At 40.9% G+C, this 18,373-nt stretch overlaps 1 protein-coding gene across 1 annotated transcript in view; it reads left to right on the top strand.

Annotated features, from left to right (window-relative positions):
• LOC105466817 (SHC binding and spindle associated 1) overlaps window positions 1-18,373 on the top strand; it is a 50,674-nt gene that overhangs the window by 15,908 nt on the left and 16,393 nt on the right. Inside the window, exons 5-9 of the mRNA XM_071084492.1 lie at window positions 5,125-5,217; window positions 9,655-9,888; window positions 9,969-10,137; window positions 10,454-10,574; window positions 14,135-14,266. Coding sequence (XP_070940593.1) covers window positions 5,125-5,217; window positions 9,655-9,888; window positions 9,969-10,137; window positions 10,454-10,574; window positions 14,135-14,266 — 749 coding nt within the window. The remainder of the gene's footprint in view (window positions 1-5,124; window positions 5,218-9,654; window positions 9,889-9,968; window positions 10,138-10,453; window positions 10,575-14,134; window positions 14,267-18,373) is intronic.

Raw genomic sequence — 18,373 nt, 5'->3', positions numbered from 1 at the left:
GGTTCAATGCAGGCTCGAACTGCGGGGCTCAAGTCATCCTCTTGCTTCAGCCTCTGGATCAGCTGGGATTACAGGCATGTGCCACCACTGCCCAGCTAATTTTTTTTTTTTTTTTTTTTTTTTTTTTTTTTTTTTTTGAGACGGAGTCTCGCTCTGTCGCCCAGGCTGGAGTGCAGTGGCGCAATCTCGGCTCACTGCAAGCTCCGCCTCCCGGGTTCACGCCATTCTCCGGCCTCAGCCTCCCGAGTAGCTGGGACTACAGGCGCCCGCCACTGCGCCCAGCTAATTTTTTTGTATTTTTAGTAGAGACGGGGTTTCACCATGGTCTCGATCTCCTGACCTTGTGATCCGCCCGCCTCGGCCTTCCAAAGTGCTGGGATTACAGGCGTGAGCCACCGCGCCCGGCCCCAGCTAATTTTTTGACACAATTTTTCCATAGAGATGGGGGCCTTGTTGTGTTGCCCAAGCTGGTCTTGAACTCCTGGGCTCAAGCAATCCTCCCACCTCAGTCCCCTAAAGTGCTGCTTTGTGTTTTCAAGGGTTCATTGTGGCTTCTGTGTAGAAAAATGGTGGGAGATGGAATTGGGAGACCATTTAAGAGGCAAGAGAGAGGACTAGAGTGGGGATATGGAGAGGACAGATGGAGGCTTACTGAGAAAGTAGAATGACTGGGACTTGGTCGAGTGAATATCAGAGATGAGAAGATGTGAATGAAGTGAGAGAAGTCAAGGCTGACTTACATGTTTCTGGCTTGAAAGAACCAACACCGGGGGAGGTGCAGATGGGAATGATGTGTAAATGCTTGGCATGGTACTGGTGAGGATGACATTGGAGTGGAGTCATGGAATAGAACTATAAGTTTATCATGTGGAAAAGGCGGAAGGCACTTCTGGCAGCTTGACTAACAAGTTACATGGAGGTTTGAAAGAGCTTGTGAAATTGAGAGTTTACGTACAACGGCTCTGAGGCAGGAGAGGTGCAATAGGGCCAGATTATGAATTTATTTATAGTACCATGTTCAGGACTTCTTTTTGAGGGCTAAAAGGGAGCCAGCAGAGGTTTTTTTAGTTGAGTAGAGGCATGCTTAAGTTCATTACAAAAAAAAAAAAAAGACTCCACTAGAGGGTGAAGGGACTAATAGCCCAATCTACAGTAATTAGGAGATGGCTGGTTTCATTTTCAGTGCTTCCTTTTCACAGCAGAACTTCTTGAAAGGGTTATATATAATCACAGTCTATACTTGCTGGCGTCCCAGTAACATTTCTACCCTGACCTCATCTCTGAAATTGTGCACAAAGACTTCTATGCTCTTGTATTCAGTCGACATTTCACTGATCTCATCTTGCCTCTGATCTCATCTTGCTTGACCTCTTGACATTCTAGGTATTTGATCATTCCCTCTTCTTAACACACTCTCTTCTCAGCTTTCGGGACACCACTGTTCAGCTGGTGTCTTACTGGCTTGCTGTCTTAAGTCATCTTGGCCAGCTTTTCCTCTCATGCTCAAACTTTAGAATGTCGGAGTTACCCAGCGATCAGTTCTAGGCCATCTACTGTTTTTTCCCTAATCAACCTTGGAACCACTTTGGAATCACCTGAGGAATTTCTTTATAAAAGTATTCCAACCAATACATGAAGAAAGTGATAGAATATCAGTATTTTGTAACCACTAATGAAATAAAGGTTCTAGACAGTGAACATCAATGACTGCTGCAACCATTAGGGAAAGAGAACTTTATAGAGGGTGGATCAGGCTGACAACCTGTATCTGTTGATCAATCTTAACCTCACAAAAAGACTTGGCCAGGCGTTTTAGTAAAGTCCTTAGTTACTGTTGTTGGTAGGTTCTTAGAAACTGCAATGTTAATGAAACCAATTTTACCATAGGCTGACTGATATAAACAAAAGTTAAAGTTTCTGCAGCATATTTCTGGTCATGAAGACATCATCAAACTTCTAAATAAAGACCCCAAACAATTCTAATCTTAAACATTGAAATAAATATGAGCTATACATACATTAAGACATATTAATGCAAACAAGATAATTATTGACCCAGTTTCCAATTTTCGGTGAAACAGTGAGTGACAGTGGTCATTGTGGTGTTGAGTAAATGAAGGAATAAATGTTTGCAAAGCGGAAATTATAAGGAGCACTTCCTACCATCACCCAGTTCAAAACAATGATAAACATAGTGGGCTCACTGAGCAATTTCATGCCACAGCATTGATTGTTGTGCATTTGTATGATTATTGTATACTTTATGAATTTTTGTTTGACAGTAATTTGTATTCATTCACTTTCCAACCTGTTTATTCCAGTTCAGGGTTGCAGGTGGCCAAAGCCTATTCCCGTAGCTCAGTGTACAAGGCAGGAACCAGCCGTGGACAGGAGCCCATTTCATCACAGAGTGCACTGACACACACTCACACTCAGACTGGGACAAGGCAGACACAGAATTCACCTCATGCATGCATCTTTGGGATGTGGGAGGAAATCAGAGTACCTGGAGAAAACCCATGCAGACATGGGAAAAATGTACACACTCCACACAGACAGTGGCTTTTTGAATGAGGCTCTGCTCTTCCTGCGTCTTGACTGAAGTACATTACACCTCCCTTGAAGTATTCTTGCAAAAAATCCTTCCTGAAGCCCCGCAGGTCTGTAGATCTTACTAGAAATAACATGAAGCACATGTTAAATGACCCATGGGGACTGGGTGCACCTGTAATCGTAGCACTCTGGGAGGCCAAGGCAGGCGGATCATTTTAGCCCAGGAGTTTGAGACCAGCCTAGGCAACATGGCGAAACCCCGTCTCTACTAAAAATACAAAAATTAGCAGGGCATGGTAGTGCATGCCTGTAATCCCAGCTACTAAGGAGGCTGAGGCAGGATAATTGCTTGAACCCAGGAGGCGGAGGCTGTAGTAAGCCAAGGTCGTGCTACTGCACTCCAGCCTGGGCAACAGAGCAACACACTGTCTCAAAAAAAAAAAAAAAAAAAAAAAGAAAAATGACCCCATGGGGATGTAATCACCAAAATTTAGAGTGTGGGAAATTAGTCAATAAATTGCAAGGGAAAAAAGAGGGAGAGGTAATACATAGGCTAACAGTGATTTAAGAGACGTGTCTGTCAAGGGCAGCAGTGGATCCTCATTTGGTGCCTGATTGGAACAAGTCAACTGTGAAACAGCAGCAGAAGACAATTAGGGGGATTTGAACACTGGATATTTGGTAATATCAAGGAATTAAAACTTTTGGTATAAAGATTTATTTTAGAGATACATACTAAAAATTTGTGAATGATTTGATGTGTCTGAGATTGGTTCAAAATAATCCAGTATATTTGGGAAACTGAAGTGGGTGAGTTGCCTGAGGTCAGTTTGAGACCAGCCTGGCCAACATAGTGAAACCCCATCTCTACTAAAAATACAAAAAATTAGTGGGGCGTGGTGGTAGGTGCCTGTAATCTGAGCTACTAGGGAGGCTGAATCACTTGAACCCAGGAACTGGAGGTTGCAGTGAGACGAGATTGTGCCCTTGCACTCCAGCCTGGGCAACAAGAGCAAAACTCCATCTGAACAACAACAAAAAAATCCAGTATCAAGATGGTGGGGGAGGAGAGCAGAGGGTGCCGGGGTGAAGCAGAGATGAAATAAGATTGTGAGTTGGTAACTGTTGAAGCTGCCTGATGATACATGGTATTCATGATACTATTTCTCTGTTGTTGTATATGTTTAGGATTTTCCAGAATAAATTTGTTAAATCACTTGGAGCGCTTTAAAAAAATATGGATACAGCTGGGCACTGTGGGTCATGCCTGTAATCCCAGCACTTTGGGAGGCCGAGGCGGGGGGATCACCTGAGGTCAGGAGTTCAAGACCAGCCTTGCCAACATGGCAAAATGCTGTCTCTACTAAAAGTACAAAAATTAGCTGGGCGTGGTGGCGGACGCCTGTAATCCCAGCTACTCAGGAGGCTGAGGCAGGAGAATTGCTTGAACCCGGGAGGGTTGCAGTGAGCCAAAATGGAGCCACTGCACTCCAGCCTGGACCACAAGAGCAAGACTTCGTCTCAAAAAAAAAGAAAAGAAGAGTATGGATGCTGGTTCCCCTGCACCTTCCCCACCCCCACCAGATTCTGAATGATTGGCCTGGGAGAGTGAACTAGTTGTTTTTGTTTTTAAATTTATTTATTTATTTTGAGAAAGAATCTCACTCTGTCACCCAGGCTGGAGTGCAGTGGTGCAATCTGAGTTCACTGCAGCCTCAGCCTCCCAGTTCAAGTGATTCTTGTGCCTCAGCTTGAGTAGCTGGAATTACAGGGGAATCAATTTTTAAAAGTGTCCCAGGGGACTCCAGTGTACAATGAGGGTTGAGAACCACTGCCTTATGATTATGCCCTTACGTGATCTTATACATTGCTTTAACACCGTCAATGTGTTGACAGCTACCAGGTTTATGTCTCCAGCCCAGACCTTTCCCTGGAGCTTTGGGCTATATATTCCTCTGTTATTTTCAACCCCAAACCTGTTTCTCTCTCAGTGTTTTTTGTCTCAGCAAATGGCACTACCATCCATCCAGGTACTGGTGGTCAATAAATAATTCTTCCAATAAAAAGAAAGTCCTGGCCAGGCGCAGTGGCTCACGCCTGTAATCCCAGCACTTTGGGAGTCCGAGGTGGGTGAATCACGAGGTCAGGAGTTTGAGACCAGCCTGGCCCATATGGTGAAACCCCATCTCTACTAAAAATACAAAAAATTAGCTGGGCGTATTGGTGGGTGCCATCTCAGCTATTCAGGAGGCTGAGGCAGGAGAATCACTTAAACCCAGGAGGTGGAGGTTGCAGTGAGCCAAGATCACACCACTGCACTCCAGCCCCGGAGACAGAGTGAGACTCTGTCTCAAAAAAAAAGTCCTAACAAAACCAATGTGGAGAAACTTCTCTTCTTTAACTGATCCAAAAAAGGTCTCTATGTTATGTGACTCATGACTATCAACCATAGCAAATATGCAGCATTCTCCTATGAGAATTGTTTTGATTTACTGTTTAGCTCTCACCCCTCCAAAATCTTAATGTTTTGAGCCAGTGATAGAATTTGAATGATACTAAGTTCCATTTCAGATTTTTCTACCAAAACATTTGGAGGAGTTGGGATGAAGAAGAGGAGGATGAATACGATTATTTTGTCAGATGTGTTGAACCTCGATTAAGATTGTAAGTATTTATTGCTGACCTTGTTGTACATATTGGAAAAATAGTTACCCATGGTTTAATTTTGCCTGTGTGAGATACACACACTCTTTCTCTCTCTCCCTCTCTCTCTCTCTCTCTCTCTCTCTCTCTCTCTCTATTTTCTTTCCAGGAGCTCATAGACAGAAATAAACTGATGTACAAATTGTACTACCCCTTGACAAGTCATTAAGTGGAACTTGTACAAGTGCAGAGAAACCTACTTTCAGTGTTTATAAATTAAGTCAAAAAGCAGGAAGTTCGGCCGGCCGCGGTGGCTCAAGCCTGTAATCCCAGCACTTTGGGAGGCCGAGACAGGTGGATCACGAGGTCAGCAGATCGAGACCATCCTGGCTAACACAATGAAACCCCGTCTCTACTAAAAATACAAAAAAATTAGCCGGGCGTGGTGGCGGCGCCTGTAGTCCCAGCTACTTGGGAGGCTGAGGCAGGAGAATGGCGGGAACCCGGGAGGCGGAGCTTGCAGTGAGCCTAGATCGCGCCACTGCACTCCAGCCTGGGCGACAGAGCAAGACTCCGCCTCAAAAAAAAAAAAAAAAAAAGCAGGAAGTTCAAGAACATCTAAATTAGTAGCTCACTGTTTTGTTAATTTGAATAAAATTCAATTGAACTAGTGGGTTAAGAAGCCCTTTGTTAAATTCGATTGTTTGAAAAACAGTGACATTATTTGAATTATATAAGACTTTTTGGCTTTAATTTTGTAAATAATACTTTAAAGGTATATGGCTTTACTCTAAGTTTCTGTAGTGAAACACAGCAGGCTGAACTAACAGATCTACCTTAAGATATTTTGTCAGCCTCCTGCCTTAAATCTTAATGACCTTATTAATGTGGCATTTATCTTCCCACTAGATGGTGCTTTAAGACCAGTAATTTTTTCTTGTATTCAATAGCAGTAACTTCATAGGCAGTGCTGCAATAAGAATGAAATTATAACTTGCACTCCAAAAAAATAATTGTAGAAGGTAATTTTTTTCCCTGGGTAAAAGATGATTTTTTTTTCCCCTGTATGAAAGACAAGATGAGAAGATAAGGCAGTAGGCCTTTACATTTTTGTGGAGCTCAAGTTGATTTAGTGAATTTCTCTTGGCTTAAATAGTAAATAATAATAAAATGAAAAATGTGTGAGGCCTGGCATGGTGACTGTAATCCCAGTAATTTGGGAGGCTGAAGGAGGAAGACAACTTTTTTGAGACAAGCTCTCACTCTGTTGCCCAGGCTGGAGTGCAGCGGTATGATCTCCCTCACTGCAGCCTCAATCTCCTGGGCTCAAGTGTCCCTCCCACCTCAGCCTCCTGACTAGCTGTAAATACAGGTGCACGCCACCACACTGAGCTAATTTTTGTATTTTTAGTAGAGATGGAGTTTCACCATGTTGGCCAGGCTGGTCTTGAACTCCTGACCTCAAGTGATTTGCCTGCCTCTGCCTCCCAAAATGCTGAGATTACAGGCCTGTGCCATCGTGCCCAGCCTGGGAAGACCTCTTGACCCTAGGAGTTTGAGACCGGCCTGGGCAACATAGTGAGACCCCACCTTTACAAACCTAAAAAAAAAAATTAGCTGGGTATGGTAGGGCACGCCTATAGTCCCAGCTGCTGGGGAGGCTGAGGCAGGAAGATCGCTTGAGTCCAGGAGTTTGAAGCTGCAATGAGCTGTGATTAAATCACTGCACTCCAGCTTAGGTGACAGGGCAAGACCTTGTCTCAAAAAAAAAAAAAAAAAAAAGTTTGAAAGTCTGATGAATAGTTCTACTTGGCTTAGAATTATGTATGTCGGATTTTAGCTCTTCATAAATGGGCTATGATTTCTATTTAGGCTTTCCAGTTTTTCCATTGTGCATTTCCTATTTTTCCATAGCATATTCAATAAAATCCCAAAATTTCAATAAGCTTGAGTATTTTCTAGGTTTGATACCCTTGCTCTTGAAAAGAAATGATTGATTTTGATTGACGTGAAATATAAGGGAACATAACGTATATTGGACAAATTCAATCTTTACTTGGAAAAAAGTTGTATTCGGATTTGACAGCCTTGCATGTGCTAACGACAAGCAATGACTTACATGCATAGCTTGTACATCACTGGCAGATGGGAAGGCATAAGGGAGGAATTGTGTGTGGTTATGCAGAAGACATGGTGGTACTCAATGGAGAGACCGGAATGTTATCAGATGTGGGCAGACTTAAAAAATGTCTCTGGGCTAAGATAGGAGTGGGGCTATCAATAGGCAAAATCAAACCAGACTTCTGGATTTTGTAATGTTCAGTAAATTTTTCCTTTCTACTTCAAAACACACTGCTTATACGTGACTAAAGGAGGTCTGAAAAAAACCAACACTGCTTCAGAACTTCGGGGTCTGAGACACAAATGTTAGTTCATTGCTTCTAGACTATGAAGTATCAATATAATGAAAAGAAATAAGCTAATGGGCATGGATACTGGAAATGCTAAGAAACTTATTTTAAAATTTGAGTCTTAATCTTCACAACTTAGTAGAACATGATTTCATCCTCAATTTCTTTTTTTATTTTTAAAATTTAAAATTTTTTTTGTTTTTCCCCCTTTTTTTTTTTTCACAGCTGTTCATTCAGTTTCTTTTGGATTAATCAAAGTAGACAAAATCCTTGCTTTTCAAGCTTCACCTAATTCACTTACTTGAAAAGTGGGAAAAGTTTCTTCTTTTTTTTTTTTTTTGTTGTTGAGACAGAGTCTCGCTTTGTTGCCCAGACTGGAGTGCAGCGGCCGGATCTCAGCTCACTGCAAGCTCCGCCTCCCGGGTTCACGCCATTCTCCTGCCTCAGCCTCCCGAGTAGCTGGGACTACAGATGCCCGCCACCTCGCCCGGCTAGGTTTTTGTATTTTTTAGTAGAGACGGGGTTTCACCGTGTTAGCCAGGATGGTCTCGATCTCCTGACCTCGTGATCCGCCCGTCTCGGCCTCCCAAAGTGCTGGGATTACAGGCTTGAGCCACCGCGCCCGGCCAAGTTTCTTTTTTATTCATTTAAAATGTTTAAGTGTTCATACTATGATCTAAATTTGTTTAAGATATGGTTCTATCTTGCTTTTGTTTTTCCCTATCTTATTTAGAGCGTGACTAAATTAAAAAAAAAATCATTTAAGGCAATTGTGCTCACTCTTGGCTACACATTAGCATCCCCAGGGAACTTAAAAAAATACCCCTCTATGTCCAGAGACTCATTTAATTGGTCTGTATGGGGCCCTGAGCATCTGTTTGTTTGTTTGTTTGTTTGTTTTTTGAGACAGGGTCTTGCTCTGTCACCCAGGCTGGAGTACGGAGTACAGTAGCATAATTAGATCTCACAGCAGCCTTGGCCCCTGGGGCTCAAGCCATCCTCCTACCTCAACCTCCCAAGTAGCTGAGACTACAAATGCATGCCACCACGCCAGGCTCATTTTTGTATTTTTGTAGTGACAGGGTTTTGCCATGTTGCCCAGGCTGGCCTCAAACTCCTGGGCTCAAGTGATCTGTCTGCCTTGGCCTCCCAAAGTGCTGGGATTACAGGTGTGAGCCACTATGCCCGGCCTCTTTTACTTTATTTTTAAACCCATTAATTTTATATCGTTAACTTGATTGTGCATATACAAATTATTTTATTGCATCTAGAAATACTCCGTGTTCTGTTTTTATATTTGAGAAAGTTTATAAATTAATACATTTGAAGTGCCAGTATGGTTGTCCAGTACAAAGTTATTTTGTTTCAGTCACTCTCTAGTTTAGTAATGGCACCTTTTTCTCCCCCTCAGAATCTCAAGGGCTTATTTTAAAAAATTCTGTAATAATCTTCCCTAGGGAATATTCAGCATAATTTTGTGCCATAGTGCTTTAAATGGAAGGAGGGACTAGATTATTTGAGTAATTTCTACTTTTTGATCCTATAAATATGGTAACCTTTAATAAATTTTTAAAGTCATATTCAGATCCATGAAAAATATAGTAATCTTAAACATTGTTGTGAAACAATTTGAGATACTGCTCTCCCTACTCCCACTCCCAAATTACCCCCTGCCACCTTCTTATTAAACTTTTGAATCTAATATATGAGAAGAAAATAATTTCTTATTAAATAATAATTACAAATTGTGCAACATGAACTTTCAGTGTTTCTAAGGCACAAATACTTAGATCCAAGAAAAAAAAGTAAACAACTCCTGAAGAGAAGAAAAATTAGTGACCTTAAGGAAGTGGTGCTTTAAACTTCCTACAACTTCCACTTATTATTATTATTATTAGAGTGCTATTCAGAAAGACTTAACATGCACCTGAGTTATATACTATAAAACACTTTTCTTACTGGCTCTTGGAGTGCTAAGTGGGCTGTTTTAATGATGGGAAAATGTGCCTGAAAGGCAGCGGATTTCAATTTGCTTTTAAATTTTCAGGCATTATGACATTCTTGAAGACCGAGTTCCATCAGGACTTGTTGTTGACTACCGCAATCTGTTGTCTCAGTGTGAGGAGAGTTACAGGAAGTTTTTAAATCTGAGAAGCAGTTTGTCAAATTGTAACTCTGATTCTGAGCAGGAAAATATCTCCATGGTGGAAGGGTTAAAATTGTATTCGGAGATGGAACAGTTGAAACAAAAGCTGAAACTCATTGAGAATCCTTTGTTGAGGTATGTGTGTCTTTGTAATTCTTAGTTGGCATCTTTTCTTACTTGCTGTCTTATTGATAGGCCTGTTTTGTTTCTTTAAGGTATGTGTTCGGTTATCAGAAGAATTCTAATATCCAAGCAAAGGGTGTTCGTCCCAGTGGTCAGAAGATCACTCACGTGGTCTCCTCCACCATGGTGGCTGGTCTCCTGCGGTCCCTGCTCACAGACAGGCTTTGTCAGGAGCCCGGTGAGGAAGAAAGAGAAATTCAGGTAAACGGAGTGTTTCTCGCTTCAGGTGGCTTTTTTTCCTTCTGATTCACCACAGGTTTTCACAAATCCCACAAAGTATTTACAGGAGCTTTCCCGAGATGGTTTTCTGTGCAATGGGAAGTAGTCAGAGCCCTGCCTTTAGTCCTCAGTAGTCACTTACCAGGCATGTGTTAGGTCAGTGCGTTATCAAAGGAGATGCTTAAATATGCAGTTTTTGGCTTCCATTTTCAAAGTAAGACATGAAAGTACCTAGAGTAATACTCAAATTACTTTTTTGGGAGTGTATATTTACAAATGTGTTCTTACTGTTTTCTAGTTCCATAGTGATCCACTATCTGCTATAAATGCCTGCTTCGAAGGTGACACTGTTATTGTTTGTCCTGGCCATTATGTGGTACATGGCACTTTCTCCATTGCTGACTCCATTGAGTTGGAAGGTGAGTATGGAAGACACACAGCTAAACTCTCACACCTGATATGTTTAAGTAAACAATAAATCACTGATCTTGTTGAAACTTCAAGAATGTGATTTGAACCCATTTGATTTCTGGTGAGCTGCCTTGAAGCATTAAGGACATGGAAAGCTTAAAAGAGGTTGACCCAGTGTTTCAGCAACTTGAGTTGTAGTTCTTTGTAGCAGTGTGTATGTTGGGGAGATGTTCACAGGCTCATATAGAAAAAAGACCATTAGGAAGAAACATACTTTCCAGATTGTAGGTGGTTTATGGAAAGGAAATCTAATTTCTAGAATTAAAAAAAGATTCCTAGCAATATTTTAAAAAATTTTAATATTTTAAAAATTTGTTGCTTGCTTTTATCTCATAGATGTTGCAGATATGTTAGTGCATGGCTTTTTGTTTGTTGTTTTACACTTAGCTTATTTTCATGAGAGGTATAATGAAGGGCATTTAACTTGAAATTGGTACCAGTTATCTTAGTTCTCTAAATGCTTGCTGAATGTCACAAATACTACACTTTGTGTCTTGACCAAAGTATACTTTAGAAAAGATTAATGTTGAAAGATTCTATTAAAAATAACTTTTTGGGCCGGGTGCGGTGGCTCATGCCTGAAATCCCAGCACTTTGGGAGACCGAGGTGGGTAGATCACTTGAGGCCAGGAGTTTGAGACCAGTCTGGCTAACATGGTGAAACCCTGTTGGTACTAAAAATACAAAAATTAGCTGGGCATTTTGTTGCACCCTGTAATCCCAGCTACTCGGGAGGCTGAGGCAGAAGAATCGTTTGAACCTGGGAGGTGGAGGTTGCAGTGAGCCAAGATCATACCACTATGCTTCAGCCTGGGTTTCAGAGCAAGACTCTGTCTAAAAAAAAAAATAACTTTTTGACAGTTATAATCTTATTGTTCATTTAGAGTGATTTCTGAATTTAGGTTGCTTTACAATTGTTCATCTTGGTCCTGTATATATTCATAACGTGTCAAATTTAGTTACACCTGTTCAACTATTTACCAAAATAGCTTCAAGTTAGCAGTGAAGCTTGTAATGCAAAAAATCATATATCATTTTGGGACTTGTGCAGCTGTTCAGAAACTGCTTAAGCTATACTTTTTATCTTGTCAAAACTTCTAAAGAACTGAGGCTGGAAGTTTTCTCCTGTTCCTAGTACATCATCTCACTTCCTTTTTTGTTTCATGTGTACAATTTTTGTTCTTTTCTACTCTCCAATTTTTGATGTATAATAGATGTGTGTATATAAATAATACATCGGCAAGATAAATCACTGTGATAAAAACACTTTATTTTTTGGCGTAGTGGAAATAACACTGATATTATAGTTTGTATGGTAGATAAGAGTTCTTCCTAGATTGGTGAGGAAGTTTTAATGTAATTCCCAGAGTGTCGTAAATAGACATAGAATTCTGATAGTTAAGTATAAAAATGGCTGTATATTGACTAACAGTATGGGTCTGAGAATTGGGGAATCAGATGGTATCTCTAGTGTGCATATATGGAGTGTTCATGAGTTAGATTCAAGCTCATCTGATAGTGATCTATAGCTAACCCGTATAACAAGAGATACATATTGAGTACCTACTATGTGCAGGGTGTCAATAGTACTTACAATAGGGTTTTTCTTTCTTGTTTCAAAAATCCATTCTTTAGGTGATGGTTTTATGTTTTAAGTGGAAAGAAATACATAATTATATAAAAATTTGTGTAAGAATCTTTTCTCAGTATGCAATTCTTTTTGTACTTTTAATTTTTCTGATGATAAAAAGCAATGGTTATTGTAGAAAATAGCAAAGTACAGTCAGATACATACAACAATCAGAAACAAAATCACTCATAATTCAGGCATCCAGAGTCCACCCCTGGTAGCATTCCAGTGTGTGGAGTCCCCTTGCATTCTCTAGGGACCCCAAAGCCTTTGTCCTCTTCCAGTGTAGCTACATTGAGTGGCTTTGCTTGTTAAAAACAGTTACTGCTTTCATTTACTCAAAGACTCATCTTTAGACAATGAGAGTTATTTCTTACAGCTTTGTCTATGTGGTTCTGTTTTATAATGGAAGTCAAGCAAATTCCTTAGTTTTCTGATACTCCAGTTTTTTGTAAGCCCATTCAGGTGTTTGACTTGCGTTAATGGTTCAAGTAAGATTTATACAGATCTGATTTTTTTTTGTTTTTTGTTTTTTTGAGATGGAGTCTTGCTCTGTCGCCCAGGCTGGAGTGGAGTGGTGTGATCTCAGCTCACTGCAGCCTCTGCCTCCTGGGTTCAAGCGATTCTGGCTCAACCTCCTCAGTTGTTGGGATTACTGGTGCCCGCCACCATGTCTGGTTAATTTTTGTAGTTTTAGTAGAGATAAGGTTTCTCCATGTTGGCCAGGCTGGTCTTGAACTCCTTACCTCAAGTGATCCACCTGCCTCGGCCTCCCAAAGTGCTGGAATTATAGACATGAGCCACTGCTCCTGACCGAGATCTGATGCTCTTTTTTTTTTTTTTTTTTGAGACGGAGTCTCGCTCTGTCGCCCAGGCTGGAGTGCAGTGGCATGATCTTGGCTTACTGCAACCTCCACCTCTCAGGTTCAAGCAGTTCTCCCACCTTAGCCCCCTGAGAAGCTGGGATTACAGGCACATGCCACACTCGGCTAATTTTTGTATTTTTTGTCCAGGCAGGATTTCTCCATGTTGGCCAGGCTGCTTGAACTCCTGACTTTAAGTGATCCACCTGTCTCAGCCTCCCAAAGTGCTAGGATTACAGGCGTGCGCCACTGCACCAGGCCTTGATCTGATGCTTTTTATTTGTTAAGGAGGTAGACTGTTTTTTTTTTTTCTAGTAACTCGTCAGTTTGTCAGATTTTAAGCCAACTGTTTAAGAGAATATTGAACTTAGATCATCTTGAGAACTGCTTAGGTTTCAAATGTAATTTATATTAGAATCATAGAATGTTGGAGTTAGAAACAAACTTCTAAGGGTGAGTGCTTTAAAGTTCTTTGACTCAGCTGTAAGTCCTTATTATTATTATTTTTTGAGATAGGGTCTCATTCTGTCTCCCAGAATGAAGGCTGGAGTGCAAAGGCATGATCATAGCTTACTGCAGCCTTAAAATTCTGGGATCAAGTGACCCTCCCACCTTAGCCTCCTTGAGTAGTGAGTAATTGGTGCATGCCACCACGCCTAATTTTTTTTTATCTTTGTAGAGATAGAGTCTCACTATGTTGCCTAGGCTGGTCTCGAACATTATTTATTTTTTTAGCACTTTTGTAAGTGAATTTAGTGCTGAGCTTATGTGGGATAGTTGATAGGGTAGTCTTCCTGATACGGGAACTAGTCAGAGAGTTGTTATTGTTAAAAATTGGATACCCTGGTTTAAATTAAAGAGGATATGTGGGTAGATAGATTTTATTTAAATGCAACATGTTGACTGGTCTTGTTATCACCTGCAGTCATTTGAACTAGAGAAACCTATTCTAGAGTGTTCATGTTTAGGTGTTTTTCCTCACCCATCTTGAGTGTTCTTGCTCTCTCTTCCTTAGGATATGGCCTACCAGATGACATTGTGATAGAAAAGAGGGGCAAAGGCGACACTTTTGTGGACTGCACCGGTGCTGATATTAAAATTTCAGGCATAAAATTTGTTCAGCACGATGCTGTAGAGGGAATCTTAAGTAAGTATCTGAATGTTTGGTGTATCGTTTGTTCTAAGATTTGAAGGAAAACTGTACTTTCTATGGAAGATAGAATTTAATGAAATGCCACTCTTGAGTACAGGCATACCTTGTTTTATTGCACTTCACAGATACTGAGTTTTTTTTTCCCCACAAATTGAAGGTTGTGGCAATCCTGTTTCAAGCCAATCTGTTGGCACCATTTTCCCAAGAGCATGTGCTTACCTTGTGTCTCTGTGTCACATTTTAGTAACTCTCACAATATTGCAAGCCTTTTTTTTTTTTTTTTTTTTTTAAATTATAGATGATATGCTGATCTGTGAGCAGTGATTTTGATGTTACTATTATAGTTGTTTTGGGGTGCCATGAACCATATCCATATAAGATGGTGAACTTAACTGATAATTTTGTGGGTCTGACTGTTCCACCAATCAGCCACTCCCCTATCTCTCTCCTTCTCTTTGGACTACCTTATTCCTTGAGACACAGCAATATTGAAATTAGACCAGTTAATAACCGCTACAATGGCATCTATGTGTTCAAGTGAAAGGAAGAGTCACGTGTCTCTCATGTTAAATTTAAAAACTAGAAATGTTTAACTTAGTGAGGAAGGCATGTCGAAAGCTGAGACAGCCTGACACCTAGGTCTCTCTTGTCAGTTGGGGAAGTTTTGAATGTAAAGGAAAAGTTCATAAAGGAAATTAAAAGCACTACTCTAGTGAACACATGAATGATAAGAAAGCGAAACAGCCTTATTACTGATATGGAGAAAGTTTCCATAGTCTGGATAGAAGATCAAATCAGCCACCACATTCCTTAAATTAGAGCCTATTGCAGAGCAGAGCCCTAACTTCCTTCAATTCTGTGAAGGCTGAAGAAGGTGAGGAAGCTGTAGAAGAAGAGTTTGAAGCTAGCAGAGGTTGGTTCATGAGGTTTAAGGAAAAAAGCCATCTCTGTAACATAGAAGTGCAAGATGAAGCAGCAGGTGCTGATGCAAGCTACAGCAAGTTAACCAGAAGATCTAGCTAAGGTAATTGATGAAGGTGGATACACTAAACAACACATTTGCAATGTAGATGAAATAACCTTCTATTGGAAGAAGATGCCATCTAGTACTTTTCATTGCTAGAGAGGAGAAGTCAGTGCTTGGTTTCACAGCTTCAAAGGACAGGCTGACACTCTCGTTCGGAGTGAATATAACTGGTTACTTCTAAGTTGAAGCCAGTGCTCATTTACCATTCTGAAAATCCTAGAGCCCTTAAGAATTATGCCACATCTACTCTGCCTGTGCCCTAGAAATGGAACAACAAAGCCTGAATGGTAGCACATCTGTTTATAACGTGGTTTACTGAATATTTTAGGCCCATTATTGAGATTTACTACTGAAAAAAAAAGACTCCTTTAAAAATATGATTGCTTATTGACAATGTACCTGTTCATCAGAGAACTAATGATGGGAGGTGTACCAGGAGATTAATGTTGTTTTCATGTCTCCTAATAACATCCATTCTGTAGCCCATGGATCAAGGAGTAATTTCGACTTTCAAATCTTACTATTTGAGTAATATACTTCATAAGGCTCTACCAGCTATTGATAGTGATTCCTCTGATGGGTCTAGGCAAAGTCAACTGAAAACTTTCTGGGAAGAAGTCATCATTCTAGATGTCATTAAGAACATTTATGATTCATGGGAGGAGGTTAAAATCTCAACATTAACGTGGGTTCTGGAGAGGTTGATTCCAGCCCTCATGGATGATTGAGGGGTTCAAGACTTGAATGGAGGAAGTAACTGCAGATGTGGAAATAGCAAGAGGACTAGAGCCTGATGATAGCAAGTAGGACCTCAAGATGTGACTGAATTGCTTCAATCTTGTAACAAAATTGGAACAGATGAGGAGTTGCTTCTTATGGATGAGCAAAGAAGGTGGGTTCCTGAGATGGAATCTCCTGGGGAGGATGCTGTGAACATGGTTGAATGACAACAAATGATTTAGAGTATTATGTAAACTTGGTAAAGCAGAGGCAGACTTTGAAGGGATTGACTCCAATTTTGAATAACTTTCTACTGTGGGTAAAGTGCTATCAAACAAGATCACATGCTACAGAGAAATCCTTTCATGAAAGGAAGAGTCAATCAATGTGGCAAACTTCGTTGTTGTCTTATTTTTAAAAATTGTCACAGCCACCTTAACCTTCAGCAGACACCATTCTGATCAGTAAGCAGCCATCAACATTGAGGTAAGACCCTTCACCAGCAAAAAGATTATGTCTTACTGAAAGCTCAGAGGATTGTTAGCATGTTTTAGCAAAATAAAGTATTTTAAATTAAGATGTATACATTTTTAAAAAACATATGCTTTTGTACACTTAATAGATGCATTATAAACATAGTACTCATTAGTATAAACTCATATGCTCATTAGTATAAACATAAATTTTATTTATTTTTTGTTTTTAGAGACAGTCTCACTGTCATCTAGGCTAGAGTGTAATACCACGATCATAGCTCACTGTAGCCTCAAACTCCTGGGCTCAAGCAATTCTGTCTCTGCCCCCCAAGTAACTGGGACTACAGGCATGTGTCACCACATCTGGCTAATTTTGGTATTTTGTAGAGATGGAGTCTTGCCCTGTTGCCCAGGCTGGTCTCAGACTCCTGGCCTCAAGTGATCCACCCGCTGCAGACTCCCATAGACAACTTTTGTATGCACTGGTAAACCAAAAAAAATGTGTGACTCACTTTAGTTGTGATATTTCCTTTATTGTGGTGGTTTGGAACTCAACCTGCAATATCTCTGGGGTATGAGTGTGTATGGAAGGCTGATTATTTATTTATGAAGCTGGGCGTGGTGGGTGACACCTGCAATCCCAGCACTTTGGGAGGCCGAGGAGGGTGGATCACCTGAGGTCAGGAGTTTGAGACTAGCCTAGCGAACATAGTGGAACCCCGTCTCTACTAAAAATACAAAAATTAGCCAGGTGTGGTGGTACACACCTGTGATCCCATCTACTCTGGAGGCTGAGGCAGGAGAATTCCTTGAACCCGGGAAGCAGAGGTTGCAGTGAGCCAAGATCGCACCACTGCACTCCAGCTCAGGCAACAGAGTGAGGCTTCATCTCAAAAAAAAAAAAAAATTACTCATTTAGAATGGGTGCTGTGGCTTACTCCTGTAATTCCAACACTATGGGAGGCTGAGGTGGGTGGATCACCTGAGGTCAGGGGTTCGAGACCAGCCTGGCCAACATGATGAAACCCTGTCTCTACTAAAAAATACAAAAATTAGCTGGGCGTGGTGGCAGGTGCCTGTAATCCCAGCTACTCAGGAGGCTGAGGCAGGAGAATCACTTGAAACTGAGAGGCGGAGGTCTCGCTCTGTTGCCCAGGCTGGAGTGCAGTGGCGTGATCTCAGCTCACTGCAAGCTCCACCTTTCGGGTTCGAGCGATTCCCCTGCTTCAGCCCCCAAGTAGCTGGGATTACAGGTGCCCGCCACCACGCCCGGCTAATATTTGTATTTTTTAGTAGAGACGGGGTTTCACTATGTTGGCCAGGTTGGTCTTGAACTCCTGACCTTGGGTGATCTGCCCCCGCCTCGGCCTCCCAAAGTGTGAGCCACCGCATGCGGCCTAAAAAATTATTTTTTTGTGTACATAGTGTGACGACTTAGCAATCTTAACCCTGAAGTGAAAAATAGCCTATTCATGAGAATTTGTTGTTTAATATTAGTTTCTTTTCTGTGTGGTGATTTTTTTCTTTTAAAGCTTTCCAGTGTTGTGTTCTCTGTATTCAAGGTAGCACTAGAATGAAGTTATCTCCACACTGGAGTAGTGCTTGTTTCCTGGAATCTTTGTATCCCCTTTCTTGAATCAAAGCCTTTTTCTTCCAAGATACTCAGCAAAATTGCTCTCTGATGCTTTTTTTTTCTGGTAATGGAAAGTACTTTTGTATCTGAGGTCAAGTCATTCTTTTTAAAGATAGTTGCTTTTGGATTGTAGAAAATAACTCAAAATAGTCATTGTTTTATATTTTATGAATTTGTAATTTAGGTAAGAATATTTAAATGATAGCCATTGAGAAATATTTAGACCATAGCTAATGTCAGCACCA

The sequence above is a fragment of the Macaca nemestrina genome, chromosome 18 (assembly GCF_043159975.1).
Source record: "Macaca nemestrina isolate mMacNem1 chromosome 18, mMacNem.hap1, whole genome shotgun sequence".
Lineage (NCBI taxonomy): Eukaryota > Metazoa > Chordata > Mammalia > Primates > Cercopithecidae > Macaca > Macaca nemestrina.
The sequence above is the reverse complement of the archived record's forward strand: the minus strand, read 5'-3'. Positions and strand labels throughout refer to the sequence as shown.